The following is a 19,555-nucleotide window of genomic DNA, read 5'->3' on the forward strand; positions in this document are numbered from 1 at the left end:
TTCCTGGTGATATGGGGAATTCAGGACTTTCTAGTGTGGGAGAACTAGGTTCTAATGGTGCCAAGTACCCTGGGTTGCTGACACTTATGTTCTTGCGCTTGTCTTTCGCCATCTGGATCTCCTTAGTGCTACCTGTGCTGTCTCTGACTGGAGCCTGTCTTTCCTATTATCTTGGTTGTGTCAGAACTGTTTGGGGTCGGTGTTACTACTGGGATTAGAGCTGGAGCCCAAGATCTGAGCAGTGCTCAGGCACAGACCGGAAGGAACCAGTGCTCCAGGCCAGGAGTGAATTTCTGGGTCCCAGTGGGTCCCAGTTGCTCTCTGTTTGGGGCGGGTATTGCTGTCTCCTTACCTAAGATACTGCCCAGGATAGAGCTCCTGGGAGGCCTGCTTCCTCTGGGCTTTATGAGATTGGGCGCAGAGCTGCCCGGGTTTTTTTTTGTTTTGTTTTGTTTTGTTTTGTTACATTTCTATTTTATGTATGGATAAGTCTGTGTGGATATGGTATGTGTGTCCTATGGTAAGTGTGCTCCAGTCAGAGGCCAACTTTGGAGAATTAACCGTCTCCTACCATGTGGGTCCTGGGGCTGGAACTCAGGAAATCAAGCTAGGCAGCAGGTGTTACCTCTTGAAACACCTTGCTGGCTATCCTTACCTTCTCATCAAAGCCACTTGGTTCTTTACATAAGCAGTTTAGGCTTATTAAATCATTCTGATGTGGAAGTCAAGAACTAATAAAACAGATTAACATTCAGTTTGGATTTTAAGAACATGAACAGTGAGAGAAAATAATTTTGAAGAAAGTATAACAAATAAAAGCCATTAAAAAGTTAACAACAAACCCCAAACCTTTTTGTAAATGGTTCTTTTTAATTTTTTACAGTTCCACTTTTATTTATTTAATTTATTAGTTTAAATCCATGAAGGGTACAGCCTCTCAGATTCTGTCCAGTGGCCTTTGCAAGGAACTTCACTTTGGAATTAAGAAGAAACTATTCCACTGTTTCTATGGGCCTGAGTTACCAAGATTACTCTTTATTTTGTTCAGGTTGACTCCAGGAGTCAGTATTGTTTTTTTGCTTTATACACGTAAGTGCATCTCTTGCATAAAAGAATTCAGTTTCATCTTGGTTATAAAACCTTATTATAAAAGCTCCTTGAGGTTTTCACATAAGCAAGGTCCAGTTACCAGTAATGGGGTAAGAGCAGCACATTGTAAGATGAAACAAAGTATCATTTTAAACTGAGGTCTATGAAAGCTGGCTAAAATATCTGTGTTTAATGTATGCAGTTAATAGGAAATACAAGAATTGTGACAGTAGATTCCTGTTGTATCAAGATCATATACATTTGAAGTGTTGTGTTTTGCTAAATGCAATTTATATTTCAAAGAAATTACCCTTATAAACAGTCATTTTTAGCAAATAGGCATTTGCTTATTAATTGCATTTAACAAATAGCATTTACTTACTAATTCTGAAAGTTTCAAAGGATGTACTTATCATATTTCCTAGGCTCTTTTAAACCAGACAGTTTATCTTTTTCCACAATAGGCTTTCAGATATCTCAGGGAAACTTTTTGAGAGTAAAATGAAAATTTATTTACTAAAATTCTTAAAAAGTTGAAGCATCACACACAATGTTCAAATTATTAGTATAAGAAATATATTTCTTCTTATGATTCTAATACGTTTTGAGTAATTAAATGCTTATGCACATTTGAAGTATAATCATGTTTCTACACATTTGAGTTTTTTAAAGGTTTAAAGTTTTAGGGATAAGCACTAAAATTACTTTGTGCTATTTCTCTTTAACTACAGACCCTGCTACATGGAAAACCTCAAGACACCTTTCTAAAGGTTTCCTGTATCCATTTGTTTTTAGCCCTCCTTCTCTTTTTTTTATGCCTGCATGTGTGCTTATGTACCCTTACAGGCTGTGTGTACCTTTTTTCTTCCATTTTTATTTGCCTGTTTACAGTGATTACAGGTTTTGGTGGTTCTTGTTAGTGTTTTGGCATTGCATTAACATGCAAACCTTTTTGGTGGTAGAATTTAATTTTTACAAAAACATAACTGAAGATACTGAAACTTTTATATGGCCAATTATGTTAAAATGTCCCTTTTGTATGTAGTAGTGCCTTTGTGAGTTCTGTCACCTAGATTAATCTGGTCTTTCAAAGGTCCTTTTTAGAAGAAGGTTCTAAGCTTCAAGTAGGTGAACATTTTATTTGCAAAAAGGATCTGGTTTTATATACCTTCATTAAGATATTTAAGCTTCCGAATTTGGTGAAGGCAGAATAGCAATGCTGGGGTAAGATGTCAGGAGTAGACTGTGACTGGAAACTAGCCAGGTGTCAGTTCCTTACATACATATATACTTCTACTTTCACTCATTTTGCGCTCATTTCTGTTCTATAATTCCATGAGAAAATACAGACTTGACCTTGGGAGAAATCACATTGGCAGTCTGCATTACAAGACAGCTACTACCCTGTAACTGAGAGCTTTATGTGCAGTCAACAAAAAAAAACAAAAGACAATGATTTTAAAAAATGAAAACTTAACTATTTCATTCATATATTGCATGTATATTTTAACTTTAATGTTATGTACACATTTGCTATGATTATTTTGCATTATACAATGGGGTTTTTAATTTTTCTTTCTAGCTCTTTAAATTTTTTGATTGGATAAGTTGCTTTCATATATACGATGTATAAAGAAATCATAATCACAAATAAGAAATGAACAATTTAGTTGTAAAAAAATTGTTTTCAAATTCTGGGACAACTTGCAGGCAACTCTACTTGAAGTTAGTCCTGCCTTTGTAGGCTGTGTCGTGCTTTAAAAATGTGAATGTGTATTTAGCAGATCCTAAACTTAAAACATTTGTTAACTTGTAGTTTAAAAACAAACGTTTACTACATTATCTTTTTAAATTCCTAATTATAAAATCTAATTTCCAGTCTTTAAGAAATGAGTCTTTCTTTCTCTAGGAGTTGAAGCAGAAGAATGGGGTAAATTTCTTCACACCAAAAACAAGGTAATCACTGAGTAATATAATGAAATAACATAGAAAATAACTATTTTGCAAAGAAAGTAAGGAATAGTTTCTTACTGGAAGTGTGTTTTTTGTTTCCTGTAAAATAGAACTTTTCTCAGTAATGCTTCTAACTGCAGTAGTTTAACTTGACTTGATCCTGTCTAATTTGGAGATTTTTAAATATTGTGACATCAGGCAACTTTGACACAAATCTTAGAAAAATGTATGTGTGTGTGAAAAATGTGGACTAATTTTCTGCAGTAAAGCCATATATATTCTTTAAATGTGGCCTCTACCCCTTAAGAATGTCTGATCTTATTTAGTATCTGGTTGTTTTTGTTTCAATAATTTTTAGCTTTACACAGATTTTGATGAAATTCGACAAGAAATTGAAAATGAAACGGAAAGAATTTCAGGAAATAATAAGGTAGGCATTATTTCAAACCTGGAAGACTTTTTAAAAAGTAAATATATTGCTGAATACTTTCTATATATAATAATATATAAGTGTATTGCAAAGTCACAGTCTTCCTCTCCTCTAGTACTGACAGTGAATGTGGGGCCTAGTACATGCTAGGTAAGTGTTCTTCCACTGAGCTATATTCTAAAGCCTTATTATTATTATTATTATTATTATTATTATTATTATTTTTTTTTTTGAGACTGTCTTATGAAATTACCCAGGCTAGTCTTGAACTTGGGATACACCTGTTTCACCTTCCTGAGTAGCTGGAAATTATAGTCTTGTGTTGCCAAGGTTGGTTTATAACTTTATAATCTTAATGTTTTTTAAAAAATGAAATAGTCATGCCAGGCAGTGGTGGCCACACCTTTTATTCCAGCACTTGGGAGGCAGAGGCAGGTAGCCAGACTGGTCTACAGAGAGAGTTCCAGGACAGCCAAGGCTACACAGAGAAACTCTGTCTCAGACAACAAAACAACAACAACAAATGGAATATTCCACAAACATATAAAAACTTAGGTGAATAATTATCTCTCTTGTAAGTGGTTTATATCTGAATTCCCAGGATTGGGGTAGTAGAGGCAGACGGATGTCTGGGCAGTTTGAGCTACACACTGAAATAGTTTTGTAAACACCAAAGGCTAGGGACATAGCTCAGTGGTAGACTGTTTAATGGAAAGCCATGAACTATATCTCCAGCAGCACACAAAAGCAAGGGGGAAGGAAGGGTTTTTTTTTTCCCATTTTCAGTCCACTGTCGCAGGGAAGTCACAGCAACAAAAACTTGAAGCAGCTGCTCACATACATGTTCAGAATCAGAAGAGAATATTGAGTGCATAAATACATTCTAATTTTTAACTGTCTTTTTCTACTTATATAGCTGAGGTACCAATCACAATTCAGATATTCTCTAACTCAGGAGTGATAAGGACCATCTCCTATAGCTATGCCCTTTTCCCAGGTCATTCTAGTTTCTGCCAAGTCAACAGTTAATATGGATTGTGTGACACAAATATATGTGTGCACACATAAACACATACACACACCTTAAAACTTTTATACAAATAAAATATTTCATTTATATTTTGTGAACTTAATTGTTTACAGTCAAATATTTTCTAAGAATGTGAGAATTTAAATGAAGTGTCTAGGATACTTTTAATGTCAAAATCAGCCTCATTTAAATCCTTTTTATGCCTTTTATTGTAATTACTGTTTTCTGTGTGTATTTATTGCTATTCTGTGTTATCTGTAGGAACACTGAATCTCACAAGTGACCTTGAGCCTACTGATAATATTCAGTATATATTTGTTGCCAGATAGTGTGATGTAGTAGTTACTTCCTGAACAGAAAGATATTTTGCAGCAATGTCAAGGCTGTGTGCCAGCTGAAAATATTTGTCTCTTTCAGTAACACTGCTTTGCTGATTGTCAAACTCTCAGCTGGCACCTTGGAGTTACTGCTGTTGCCACCACACTTCCCTAAATGTTTTATACCAGTTGTACCTGGAATATGACAGGAATATAACTAGATTATGTCAGGGATGGCTTTTTGTCTTGGGGATCTGAAATTTGAGATACATTGCTTGAGCAAACTCACTGTGTATGTACAATTTTGCCACTTGATGTTCAAATATCTGTGACCAAATTAATGAGAATATCTTCTTATCTATTACTCTCTCAATTTAGCATCATCAGTTCAGGAACACCATAATTTTGGATAAATGAAAAATGCATTATTTTTAAGTACTTAGTCTGTTAAACTCTTTTTTAAATTGACATATACATATAAAAAAGTGAAATGGTATAGGGAGGGCTGGAGAAATGTCTGAGTGGTTAAAACACTGACTGCTCTTCCAGAGGTCCTGAGTGCAATTCCCAGCAACCACATGGTGGCTCAGAACCATCTGTAATGGGATCCAATGTCCTCTCCTGGTGTATCTGAAGACAGCTGCAGTGTACTCTATAAATAAAATAAATAAATCTAAAAGGAAGGGGGGGGGGGTGGCAGGAAGGAAGGGTATAGGGAGAAGAAATGTTTCTATATTAATGGTATGAGGTGGTGTAGGATGATAATCCTCCTCATTTGATTGGCTGCCTTCTCATTCATAGTACTCATTAAACTTTTATTATTGAAAGATTTTAGGACCATAGTTTAATAGATATTTTAAGACATCTAAAGTCTATGTACTTGAATGTAGTTTACTCTAGCATTTTATAATCCATTGAAGTTCAAAGTGATTGTAATATATTTGAAACTTGTTTTTAGGGAGTAAGCCCTGAGCCAATCCATCTCAAGGTTTTCTCGCCCAATGTTGTCAACCTGACCCTTGTGGATTTGCCGGGAATGACCAAAGTAAGGAATAGCTGTTGCTTGTGTTTTCGTTTAAAGGAATGTGTTTTGTTTTTTGTTTAACATTAACCTAAAGAGAATATTGAGTTGACTTCACACTTATTGTTATCAGATCATTTTATATAGTTGAGCCCTTCTTTCTCCTTAAAACACTTTATTTATCTTGGCTCCCAGGGTATTGTATCTACAGTTTCATCTGTAATCTTGCTGGCCACTACTTTTCAGTGTCTTTTTCTGGTTTCTTCTCATCTCACCAAAGTCTGTAATTAGAGTTCATTTTTTTGGACCTCTTGTCCTCTTAAATTAAATACTTATAACACAGTCTAATTAGGTTGATAGTGTTATCAGATCTTATAGCTTTAAATGCATGAATGTGAATATTCAGATTATTTTCAGCTATTTACGTGCTCAGCTGTCCACTTGGCTTACACACTTGTTTTAATACGCATCACACCTTTACTGTGTCTAATACCAAGTTCCTGATCTGTCCTTTAACTATGTTTGATCCTTCTGTCATCTTCCCTATCTGAATAAATGGCAATTCCACTGTTCTATTTAATCAGCCAAAACCTTACAGTCATCATTGAAATTTCTTTACCTTCTATCTCTCTTCCTTGCAGTAAATCCTCTGGGCTTTCCTTATTTTTACAATAGATCCAGAATTCCATCACCTCCATGTATGTCCATGGCAGATGTAGTAGCTCTTGTTATTTCACTTAAGTTCTTATAAATATCTATTCCTGTTTTGTTCTCTCACGTCGTGAGTTAGTTTGTGTATTTAAGCATCTCAGGATGGTCTTTAACCATCTGTAGTGGAGAATGACTCTGAACTCCCTATCTTCTGCTCTCCTATATCCTGGGGTTACAGGCCACCACACTCAGCTTATGTATTATTCATCTTTAATTTCTTTTGTTCTGGGTGTCCACCCTTGTTAGTCACTCAGTATGGAATGTTCTTTCACCAGATATCTGTGTCTTTTTTTGTCTTTAATCTCTGCTCAGTCACCTAAACATCATTATCTAATTGAGGTAGATCTTGATTATTCTGTTTTTAAACATCATTTAAAGCAAGAATTTAAAAGCATCATTCCCCAGCCTCTGTTCTGTGGTGCTCTACTCTATGTTCTTGTTAGCCCTGTCTGCCACTTGGATGATAAATTTGTGTGTGCTTTATTATTTACTTTTTTATTATTTGTGTGTGCTTATTATCACTAAGACAGCACATCTATATGCAGTTGATACTCAGCAGCTCTTGACATGGTTTATACAGTAGTGAATTTTTGATATTTGGAAGTCACGTTTTGAGGCCTTACCCATTACCAGATTCACAAATACCTCTATAGCACATTATTAACTTATTTTAGCTATTTGTAGGTACAGAAATACCTATATTCTATGAATTAAATGCATGGAAAAAGTTGAGTTGCTTTTGATTATAGTTCATCTTTGTTTGGTCTAGGTCCCTGTAGGTGACCAACCCAAGGATATTGAGCTTCAAATCAGAGAACTTATTCTTCGGTTCATCAGTAATCCCAATTCCATTATCCTTGCTGTCACTGCTGCAAATACAGATATGGCAACATCTGAGGCACTCAAGATTTCCAGAGAGGTAGATCCAGATGGTAAGGACAGATGTTTATATTTAATGAATGTTGATTTACAGTGGTAAATCTTTCCTCAAGAAAAGAATTTTATTGAAAGGAGTGTATTCAGTTAATAGAGATCTTAAAATATTTTCTTACTTTTCTGATAAATAGCAATTAAATGGAAAATAGTTACTTGATTGCTATAAAGGATAGGCAAAAACAGTTCCCCATAAGGTATATATTTTCAGTAGGTACCCAATTATAATTTTAATATCAAATTACTTTGTAAAATGTTTCCTTATCTGTGTAAATGAAATTTTAATTTTTGAATAACCAACATTTAAGAATAAATAACTCATAATTGTATAGATTATTATGATACAGGTAATAATTACAGAATCTACTTTCTGCAGATTAAAAAAAAACACTAGACAAGTTCAGTATAGAGGAAAGTCTTGTAAGGCATCTCTTTTTAAAAATCATTCTTTTTATCAATCGTTTATATTAGCCAGATCGGGATTCAGTGATACTTAGGATATTAGAGGTGTCTCTGAGCCTGTATGAATTGCTAGCTTTATAAGTGAGTGGGTAATTGACCGATAAGGAAACTATTTTGAAACCTAGATTCTTGAAGACCCAACATCTATGTTACAGGGTTTTTTCTGCTTTCAAAAACAATTTCAAATAAAAATGTGATAGAGACTTCCATAATTAGGTATGGTGATACACACCTGTAGGCCTAGCACTTGGGAAGAACAGGAAAAGGTCATCTTCAGATACAGTGAATTTGGGGCTAGCTATATCTGAAACCCTGACTCTAAATAAATACATACATACATACATACATACATACATACATACATAAATCAAATAATCATGCAAAGATGGAGATACATTTGATCTAGTAATTTGTTTGTTTGGTTTGAGGGGATGGTTGGTTTTTTGTTTTGTGTTCTGTTGTTTTAAGACAATACCCCACTATCCCCTGGCTGCCCTGGAACTTGTTATGTAGATGATCTAATAATCTAAATTGGCAATACATTACAGAGAAGTAATTTCAACTAGTATTAATATATAATATCAAAAATTTAGTAGTGAGGCTGGAGAGATATCAGTTGCAAATGTGTCTCCAGTGCAAGAGTGGGGGGACCCAGGTTCACATCCCTAGAAGGCAGGCACAACGGAACACCTTAGCAGCTCCAGTGCCCAAGGCAGAAGGAGAAGGGCAGCCCCCGGAGCTTACTGTTCAGCCAGTATAGCCAATAGATGAGTTCCAAACTTCAGTGAGAGACCTTGTCTCAAAAAATAGAAGGGGTTTGATGTCTCATACACAGACAACCCGACAGGAAGAACAATAATATCAATTAACCAGACCCCCCCAGAGCTCACAGGGACTAAACCACAAACCAAAGAGTACACATGGAGGAACCCATGACTCCAGACCCATATGTAACAGAGGAGGGCCATCAATGGGAGGAGAGGCCCTTGGTGCTGTGAAGGCTCCATGCCCCAGTGTAGGAGAATGCCAGGGTGGTGAGGTGGGAGTGGGTGGCTGGGTGGAAGAGCACCATCATAAAAGCAGGGGGAGGGGGAAGAGATGGGGGTGTCTGAAGGGGAAACCAGGAAAGGTGATAACATTTGAAATGTAAATAAATAAAATATCTAATAAAAAAATTAAATTGAAACTCAGAAACTTAAAAAAAAAGAAATAGGATGGAAGGTAATTGAGGAAGACATCCCATGTATGAACTCTACATCAATACACATTCATAGCACATACATACAAAAGCAATTAGGTCAATTTAGAAGTAGCTTCTTAACGGGGATAAGATAATGTGAAATGACTATAAGTGATGATTTGTAGATTGGGAACAAAAGAAAAATGTCCATAACTGGGAAATGCCTGTTTGAAGCTGTACCCCCAGAGCAGCTGGGATCGTTACACATATTGATGTGGTGTGCGGCATTTACTTTGGGAAAGAAGAACAACTCCAGTCACCAACTGCATGTTACGTTTTCATATGGAAACATCTCTGGAGCCTGGAGAGCTAGCACATACAGTACTGGCAATCCAGGAAGCTGAGGCAGAGGGATTACAGGTTGAGGTTAGCTCAGGCTGTTGTCCACTCAGAGAGATCCTATTTCAAACATCTGGGGTGTAGCAGATTTTTGGCTTAGCAAGTAAATTGTTTAGCAAGTAAAGGCTCTTGCTGCTTAGTCTGATGATCTGAAAGGAGAAAACAACTCTTGAAAGTTGTCCTTTGAACTCATATGCCCTTTTGACTCCTTCCATCCCAAAAATAAATGGATAAATGAATTTTTTAAACTATCCTTTTGAATACTAACATCTATGTTGAGTTTATTCATAGTTCCCCCAAAACTAAAAACTCAAATATTTCTCAAATCAGGAATGAATAGCCAACTTAGTACACCCATGTAATACAGAACGCTGTTCAACAGTGATAGCTGATGTCCACTAAACTGTGGGCAGCACTCAGATGAGTCATGATGAATGAAGGACATCATTGACATTCTCCTTTCACCTAACATTCCAAGACATACAAAAGTCGGACTGGAAGACAGATTTGGTTGCTTTGCAAAAGGACATTGCCAGGTGGTGCTGCTGCTATATATTAAAGTAATATGTTCTTGTCAGAAAGAACCAAATTAGAATCTGGGGGTGTGATTCACTAGTTATTTAGCTTGCCCAAGGCCCAAGGTTTCTTCCACAGAACTGCCAAAGGGGTTAGGCAGGGGCAGGATTCTACATAGTAAATAACTACAGCTCCAAGAGATCCCACATTCTCTTATGTCCTCCAAGGATATCACCAGAACATGTGTGCACGTACAAACATGTAGATCCACACATACACATAAATAAAAATAGTTTAAAAAAATAGTAAATTTTAAAGTGTAAAATGGGTAGAGATGTTGACCTAAGAAATAATAAGAAATTACTTATGGAGCTAGAGAGTTGATTCTGGTTAAGAGCTCTTGCTAATCTTGCAGTAGACAAGAGTAGTTTAGAGTTTAGAGGACAAGAGTTCCCAGCACCTATATTACTATCTATATATAACTAACTCCAGAGGATCTACCACCCTCTCGTGCCCCCCCCCTTTGCATGCACAAATAGACATACTCATTTGCACACAATTTTTAAAAGTTATTTTTAAAAATTACTCATGAAAACAAGTTTTTAAATTGTATGCCATATTTAAGTTTATTTTACTGGAAGCAAAGAGTAGAAAAATATTTTACAAAATGGTAAAGGAGGCAATGTGTTAAAGAGAACTATAGATAAAATTTTTCCTTTACTAAACTTAATGCTGTTTTTATAATGGATCTCTCCTCCCCTTTTTATATTTACCAGGGCGCAGAACTCTAGCCGTAATCACCAAACTTGATCTCATGGATGCGGGTACTGATGCCATGGATGTACTGATGGGCAGGGTTATTCCAGTCAAGCTTGGAATAATTGGAGTAGTTAACAGGTTAGCAATTTAATTGGAATAAAGGGGCTGGAGAATTGGTTCTGTGGTTAAGAACACTTGTTAGTCTTACAGAGGACCAGAGTTTGATTCCCAGCATACCCACATTGAGCAACTCACAACCACTTAAAACCACAGCTTCCTTTTCTGTCCTCCAAGGATACCACCAGCATACATGTGCTCATATAAACATGCAGATGCACACATATCCACATAAATAAAAATAAAGTCTTTTTTTCTTAAAGAATAGGATAAGAATCATAGCATTCTCATTTCAAAGCAAGACTGAATTTTTGAAAATTAGTCTGAAACGTGATACTATCCTGTTTTCCCCTCCTGTTGTAATGCTTATATTGCTGCAGAGGTTAATGCACTATAAAGAGATGAGGTTCATAATATCTCTCTTGAGTATTTTTGTGGGTTTTGGTGGTGGTTTTGGTTTTTTAAGTATTAACCTATATGTGGAGGTCAGAGGACAATTGGCAGGACTCAGTTTTCTCTTTCTCCCATTTCGGTTTTGGGGTTTAAACTTGGGTATCAGGCTCGACAGCAAGTGCTTTTACACAGTCACTTCCAAGGCCCTTTTTAAAAATTATTCTTCCTCTCTGAGTTTTCTAATGAAAAAAAATGTTTCTAAGGTAATCAGTAAACAAAACAGGAGATGATTTAATAATTAGCTTTTACAAATTCTTGCCTGCTATTTAAATTATGTATAAGAGCATTGGATAAAGAAAAAAAGCATTATCTAATTTGTGCCCAATCAAGAAAATTTAAAGGTAGTGGAATTATAATAATTATTTTAACCCCATATAATTAGTAATACTCTGTAATTGCCAGAATGTAACTTGGTAACTTTAAAGATACATCGTAAAAATTGCTGGCATTAAAAACTATAGCACAGCTGGGCAATCGTGGCACATGCCTTTAGTCCCAGCACTTGGGAGGCAGAGGCAGGTGGATTTCTGAGTTCGAGGCCAGCCTGGTCTACAGAGTGAGTTCCAAGACAGCCAGGGCTATACAGAGAAACACTGTCCTGAAAAAAAAAAACAAAAAAAAACAAAAAAAAAAAACCAAGAAACAAAAACAAAACTATAGAACAGAAACAAACCAGCTGCTACTGTTGAGCATCTCTTGTACAGTGAGCAGTTTGCAATGGATTGTTAGAATTCTCACAGGGTGGCAGGGCTAGTGTGAAGCAGTGACAGTTTCTCTGAGGTCAGGGATTCTCTATGGTAATGAAACTATTTGTCAAGAGACCGAGTTCCAATACTAGTTTCTACATGGTCTGGATATAGTAGAGTTTAAATCACTTGTAACATCTTTGGCCCTCAGGTCATTTAAAAACTAAAATACTTTATTAAGTGATATATAAGGTCCATTCCAAATGTCTCTGTATGTTCCTCCATACATTCCTTTCCACATTTAAATAAAACATATGTATTTTCTTTTCAGTCAAGAATGTGCTGTATATACTATTGCATACTATGTTTGTAGATAAATACACTTTAAATTAGCTTTTTTATTTTTGTAAATTAGTCATCTTCCCATGGATAAAATATACACCTAGATTTTGTATGCAATCTACAGCTTTCTTAAGGATACTGCTTTTGCTTATGGTTACTAGTAACAATGAAGCTGATACTATTCATCTTAAGTTCAGTCATACAGTTCAAATCTTGGCTGTCTGTGCCTTCCTTGGGTGAGTTCATTGAGACATCAGTGCCTTGTGTAAACTGTAATGATGATGCCTCCTCCAGAGGATCACTCGAGGAGTAAGTAAACAGCCGTGTTAGAAATCAGGCGACATCATCTGATGCAGCCGCTGATCCAAAGCAGACTCTAGTTGAACAACTTTGTTATTTTTCAACCATAGGAGCCAACTTGATATTAACAATAAGAAGAGTGTAACTGATTCAATTCGTGATGAATATGCTTTTCTTCAAAAGAAGTACCCATCTCTGGCCAACAGAAATGGAACAAAGTATCTTGCTAGGACCCTGAATAGGTAACATTTTCACTTTTTGAAGATGAAGTGTTTGTTTTGCCAACAGTTATCCCAGAATGTTCCTGTTTTGTTTCATATCTTTTCATACTGTTCCCTCCAGCTTCACTTCTGGGATCCTGTGAAGCAAATGTCTGGTTTTATTGGGATATTTAATATTAAATCATATAGTCTGGAGTAAGTATTCTTAACTGGGAAGTGGGTTGGTTTTTTTTTTTTTCAATTCAAACTCATTTCCGAAATTACTACTATATGGTTTAATACTCAAAATTTGTTCAAATAAAACATTTTCAGTAGTGTTTACAATCAAGTAGCAATAGCAGAAATCTTTGTGAAGCCCATGAAAGGGAGTTTACATTTTGTTGAAGCCCAGATCCTCTGGAGTGGAGATTTCCAGTTCATTTAAAGTTGATCGAAGTTCCTGATTGGGGTAAATTTGCTTATGGGGTCTTCCTTTCTCCTTAACAACATCCAGAATGCAAATAGCACCAGTAAAATCATTTAACTGTTCACATGCTCACAAACCAGCACCAGTGATTCAGGGCTTAGAGTCATACCTTAGTGGAGTCTGTTCATCTCTTTGTGCAGTTCATAGCCATCTGTTTCCGGCTTGTTGAAGTGTCATTTAATGAAATCAAAATACGCATCTGTTTTATGTGAGCCATGAGAACAGCAGCAAGCTGACTGGACAACATCAATGGCCAGTGTTGAATGCAGGAAGTTTTGGGGACTGATGTCAGCAGGACAGTTGCCACCACAGACCTTGACTGAGCAGTTAAGAATAATTTAATAGGATTTTGAACTTTACTGAGATAGTAAATGACTTCCAAACACTTTAGATCTTATGAGTTTAATTTAAAATTTTTAGTTATCACATGGTATGCTTCAGATGTCACATGTGATATTCATGTGACAAAATAATTCAGAATTACTTTAGCATTTATTCATAATAGAAATAACATGAGTTCCATACCTGCTGTTCTGAATATCTACTCATGGTATAGGAACTAAAAGCCTTCCTTTTATATAAGTGACTAGAGTGAAAACAATTATCTTATCCTATAAATTGAAGGAATTTGGATCTTAGTAAGATGGATTTTTTTTTATACTATGCTAAGTACCTGTTGTAAAAGAGAAGTTATTAAACCAAAATTATAGGTAGAATTGAACTGAGTAGCTTACTTTAGATTACTATGACATAAAAATAATGTACATTGTTTGTTTTATTTGTGGTTTTCTAGCAACCACTAGACTTGGTAGGCTAAAGGTATATGTCAAAAGAATTGACCAAAACAGTTTTTGTGTAATTTTTTTAGACTAAGGACCTCTAATTTAAGATTGCTGTATTTCTTGTTCTTGTGCTATGGTGGAGGAGCTAAAAAAATATTTTCTTATTCTTATAGTTACTCAGATGAACAGAGTACTTCTGACAGAGTTATATAGGGTTTTCCCCATATACTGTACAAGGTGATTCTTTGGTAGATTGTAGATGTCCTCTAATTCACTTCTGACACTATTTACATAGAGTCATTATCACATCCTATAGGCTAAGGCCTCAGTTTTTTATAGGATTTCCTTCTACTTAAGATGTCAAGTGACAGCAAAGGTTATGGATGTGTTTCTTATTAGCTATATTCCCTGGAATAGGGATAGGCTTCAGGGGATATTTGTTTGCTCAGGTATAATAAAAGATTATTATAAAGGACAGGTAAACCAGTTAGAAGAGATAGATAAGGTAAGATATTGGAATATTAAAAAGTGAGCCAAGGCTTTATACCCTTTCTTAGGCATGCCGTGCTGCATAACCTTTTTAATTTCATGAAGTCTCTGCTTGAGTCTCTGCTTGAGTTATAGCAGCTTCCTCTTACAGATATGATTAATTACTTCACTAGCCATTGGTGATCAAGACATTTGGGATTGAACATCCCAATCCTTCAATCTTTTGGTAACCAGCCACCATTCCTCAGACACTTTTAAGATCTCAATACTAGAAGGTTTTCCCTTTTTTACAGATTTTTAACTGACTTGTTTAAAGTATCAGAATACCTAATTTTATGCTAAAACCCTGCTTTTCTAATCTTTCAGGTTACTTATGCATCATATCAGAGATTGTTTACCAGAGCTAAAAACAAGAATAAATGTCTTAGCTGCTCAGTATCAGTCTCTTCTAAATAGCTATGGTGAACCCGTGGATGATAAAAGTGCTACTTTACTCCAACTTATTACCAAATTTGCCACAGAGTATTGTAACACGATTGAAGGAACTGCAAAGTACATCGAAACTTCTGAGCTGTAAGTGAGGAGTTTTTGAAAAGATTTGGTTTCTTGGATTATAAGGGTCTTTGAAGTGACTTAGATCATCTGTGATTTATTATCCATAAAAGAGGAATATAAATTTGTAGAAATGACAGGAGGAATATTGTGTCATATGTTTACAAATTATGTAAAAACATGGTAAAGTTACAGGTTTTTTGAAAAGCAACTTTTTTTTACTTTTTTAAAAAGATATCCCCACTGTTTCTCAGGCTGTCCTCAAACTCATGATCCTCCTGTCTCAGCTTCTTAAATAGCTAGAATTGTAAGGCTATGCCATAGTGTCAGGCTTTGAAGTGGTTCTTTTTTTTTTTTTAAATTTTTAAAGTAAAATTCATTTCCCCTAACTCCCCCCCTCCCCCATCCTGTGGCACAGCAGACATGTGGAGGTCAAAAGACAACCATCAGAAGTTGACTCTCTCCTGCCACTTTGTGGGACTGACGGACTGAGCTTGGGCTGTCAAGCCTCGGAAGGGGCAAACGAACATCTATTCACCCCAGATATCCACCAGTGACTGATTTCACCAGAGTCCAACTGGATGAGACTAATGAGTGTATTCAGCTTATTTACAGAGCACATGTAAAGTTAGCTACAGAAGTGTGAGTAATAGCTATATTGATGCCATGTCTCACGCCATGCTAATGGCAGTCTCATGGATTCTGCATTACATGCCCCACCTTCAATCATGGTTTCACTTCCTTTCCTAGTCTCCCATCTCCCAAGATGACTTGCAGCTGGGGGAGGGAATAATTTCTGGAATCCCTGGTGAGAATCTCCCAATTTCTCTACAGCATGTTTCTCAACCTATGAGTCATGATCCCTTTGAGGGTTGACTGACTTTCATAGGGGTTACCTAAGACCATCAGAAAACACATATTTTTATTTTGATTCATAATGGCAAAATTACAATTACAAAGTAGCAACAAAAATAACTATAGTTGTGAGTGAACACAACATGAAGAATTGTATTAACGAGTCACAGCATTAGGAAGGTTGAGGGTCACTGCTCTATACAGAATGTCAGTAGCTCCACTAATATTGCCATAGACCTAGCTACCACTGTTATTGTTCTGCTCTAGTTTCCAAGACTATCAGGGTAAAGTCCAAGATAGCTTCTTGTTACTATGTAACACTTTCTAAGCCATCTCACCAGCTTTTAACCTTTAAAATTGTATTAGTGATTTTTCTATTGCTGTGATAGAACACCCAGACCAAGGCAACTTGCAACTTACATTAGGAAGTGGTTTTGTTTGGCCTGATGGTTCCCAAGGGACTAAGAGTCCATCACCATTACAGTGGGGAGATGTGGCAGCAAGCAGGTGTGGTGCTAGAGCAGCAAGCTGGGAATAAACTACGGTGGAGTGTAGCTTTGAAACTTCACAGACTAACCCCAGTGACATCCTTCCTCAGCAAGGCCAAACCTAAACCTACCCAAACAGTGCCACCAACTGGAGAGAAGGATTCAAACATCTGAACAGTCATATCCAAACCAGCAGAATAATCATGCTTAAACTAAGTAGAGTATGGGTTGCTTAGGCAAGTACTCTGTGACTGAGCTGCATATCCAGCTCAGATGTTTCCTTAATGCACATTAGAAAGTTTCGAGTTTGAGGCTAATGAGGACACTATAATAAATTATCCTTTTTATGAGGTTTATTAGAAGAGATTTCAAGTTGTAACACCATAGACAGATAGGGCAAACTGCTACATGGGGAAAGGGGCTCCTCGGAGAGCTCAGGTCCACATGGCAGTGCAGCCATTCTTACAGATTTTAGAGGAGGGAGGGTGGAAAGATTGAAGTTTTCTTCTTTTGTCCTATAGTTGGCCATTGTTAGGTATAGCCAGTGCAAGCTTAGTTTGAAGAACAGAACAGCTCTGTTATTGACAGACATCTCTCTTGCTTGGTCATAGCTGAGATTTGGTAAGGCAGGTATGTTGGTTAGTTTTATATCTACCTGACACAAGGTAGAGTCATTTGGGAAGAAAAACTCTTCAGTTGAGAAGATGCACCCATAGGGTTAGTCTATACACAAGTTTGTCAGGCATTTTCTTGATTGATTAATATGGGAATGCCTGGCCCATTTTGGATGGTGGTCCTGGGTTCTGTAAGCACACAAGCCAACCAAACCAATAAAGCACACTCCTCCATAACCTCTTGCCCCCAGATTCCTGTGTTGAGTCCCTGCCATGACCCCCTTTATGAGGGACCGTAAGCTGTAAGGGAAAACAACCCTTTCCTCCCCAAAATGCTTCTGGTTGTGGTGTTTATCAAAGCCATAGAGACCTAAGACAGAGAGGAAAGTAAGGCTCTAGAAAAAGAAGTCATTTTAGTTCTAGAAATGTAGTTAGTGTCTGCATTTATCATTGTTGAACCGGTATGGAAGAGCTTTACGTGGTGGTCTGGGCATAGCCAGCACACATAGCATAATTGGTAGTGAAAATGCAGATAAATAAAAACAAAATACAAAAACAAAATTACCCTTAATTTCACCAACCAGAGATTATCCCTCTGTTTTGCTTTAACTTAAATATTACATATCTGCTGTGGGGCAGATAAATGCCTGTATTTTATCAGGTGCTATACATACTATCTTGGCATCATTTCTTCAAATCATTATGTCAAAAACAACTTACTGCCAGCAGTGTATAAAAATACATGACTCTAAAAATACTCTTTATCCCACCCTCCCTTTCTCTCCCTCTCTCTTCTGTCCATATACTCAGTTAAAAAAAAAAAGAAAAGAAAAAAAAACACTTAAGATTTAAGGATAGAGACATACAAGAAGTTGCCAACAAATATACAGAGAGGTCCCTCAAATCTCTCTCCCAGTGTATATGCATCAGAAGGAAAACATGCGTCGTCATCTATGTGGTGCTGATTTTGTTGGTATGATGGATGCAAGGGAGAGCAGGGTAATAGGGGCTTATGCTAATGTTGGAAAGCCTCTAAGTCCAAACTGACCCGACTGGTTAATAAGTTAGTAAGTGAGGCTGCAAAGGTGAAGCCCAAGCTGCAGTGGAGTCCTGAATGTTTAAAATGCCAAGACTGTTGGCCATCTAACAAGCTGCAGGCCTAAGAGAGAGTTTGTATACTGTGGGTAGCAGAGTTGGAGGGTGGGGCTACCCAAGACACTTCAAACCCACATGATTGCATCATGAGCTCGGATGCTGGACATGGAGCCACAGGATTTGGTGTTTACCTTGTTAGGTGTCAGATTTGCTTTGATCTCATCCTTTTGTTTTTTTCTTCCTCCCTCTATAACTAGGCAGACTAAGAAGGATATTTACATATACAAATATAAAATTTTTAAATAATAAATTTAGTATTTCGTGACATTTGGAAATTATATAAAATTTAAGTGTCAGGCTATATGTTTTATCGCAGCATACTTATATTCAAGTCACGTTTTACAGATCGTTTTTGTACTTCCTGGCAGATTTTGGTAGTTGCAACAAATACTGAAAGGCCTACATATTTATTATCTAGCCTTTTAAGGGGGGAAAAAAACCTGCCTGACTTGTAGATTTTGTAAGTCAGCAGAAACGCATTCAGTATTATTTCCTTTCCTGGAGAAGCTTATAAGCTAGCTGAAGAAAGCAGGGCAGGAAAGCTTTGGTTGCCTGCAGTCTTATATTAAATTGCTGTTATACACTAAATCATGTGAAGACATATATGGTACCCATAATCCTGAAATTACTTATCAAAGAGAAACTGCCTCAAAGAGGTTTTGGTTGAAGATAAGAAAACGACATAAAAAGGGGGCCAAGGAAGGAGAAAGTCAAACTGTATTTGTAGGTGACATAATTCTTTTATTTAAGAGACCCCTTTAAGTCTACTAGAAAATACATAACCCATTAAACACCATAAATGTACATAGTACAAAATCAACATAAAAATCCTTAATATATATCAACAATGTACTCTACAAGAAAGAAATTAGGAAAAATACCCTATTCTGATAACTCAAAAAAAATAAATATTCATCAAAAAAGAACTTCAGGACACTAAAAGGGGAAAGCTTGCTCCTGAATTGACAAAATAAATGTTTTAAAAATGGCCATGAAACCAAAATTAATTTACAGATTTAATGGAATATCTATCAAAATTTGATGTCATATTTGATGGATTTGTAAATATAAGAATTTTTATGGACCCACAAAAGGCCACATACCAAACTCAAATTATACTGTAGAGCTACAGTGATAAAGACAGTCTGGAACTGGCATAAGAAACTGACAGATATACCAATAGAATAGAATAGAATAGAATAGAATAGAATAGAATAGAATAGAATAGAATAGAA

General features: G+C 36.3%; 1 protein-coding gene across 3 annotated transcripts in view; it reads left to right on the forward strand.

Annotated features, from left to right (window-relative positions):
• The window catches only part of Dnm1l (dynamin 1 like), a 54,997-nt gene that overhangs the window by 21,779 nt on the left and 13,663 nt on the right, over positions 1–19,555 (forward strand). For all 3 annotated transcript variants that reach the window (XM_028778265.1, XM_028778267.1, XM_028778266.1), the window contains exons 3-9: positions 2,999–3,045; positions 3,401–3,472; positions 5,778–5,864; positions 7,321–7,483; positions 10,818–10,938; positions 12,809–12,940; positions 15,023–15,229. In XM_028778265.1, coding sequence (XP_028634098.1) covers positions 2,999–3,045; positions 3,401–3,472; positions 5,778–5,864; positions 7,321–7,483; positions 10,818–10,938; positions 12,809–12,940; positions 15,023–15,229 — 829 coding nt within the window. The remainder of the gene's footprint in view (positions 1–2,998; positions 3,046–3,400; positions 3,473–5,777; positions 5,865–7,320; positions 7,484–10,817; positions 10,939–12,808; positions 12,941–15,022; positions 15,230–19,555) is intronic.

This window comes from Grammomys surdaster, unplaced genomic scaffold, assembly GCF_004785775.1.
Source record: "Grammomys surdaster isolate TR1022 unplaced genomic scaffold, NIH_TR_1.0 331, whole genome shotgun sequence".
NCBI classification, from domain to species: domain Eukaryota; kingdom Metazoa; phylum Chordata; class Mammalia; order Rodentia; family Muridae; genus Grammomys; species Grammomys surdaster.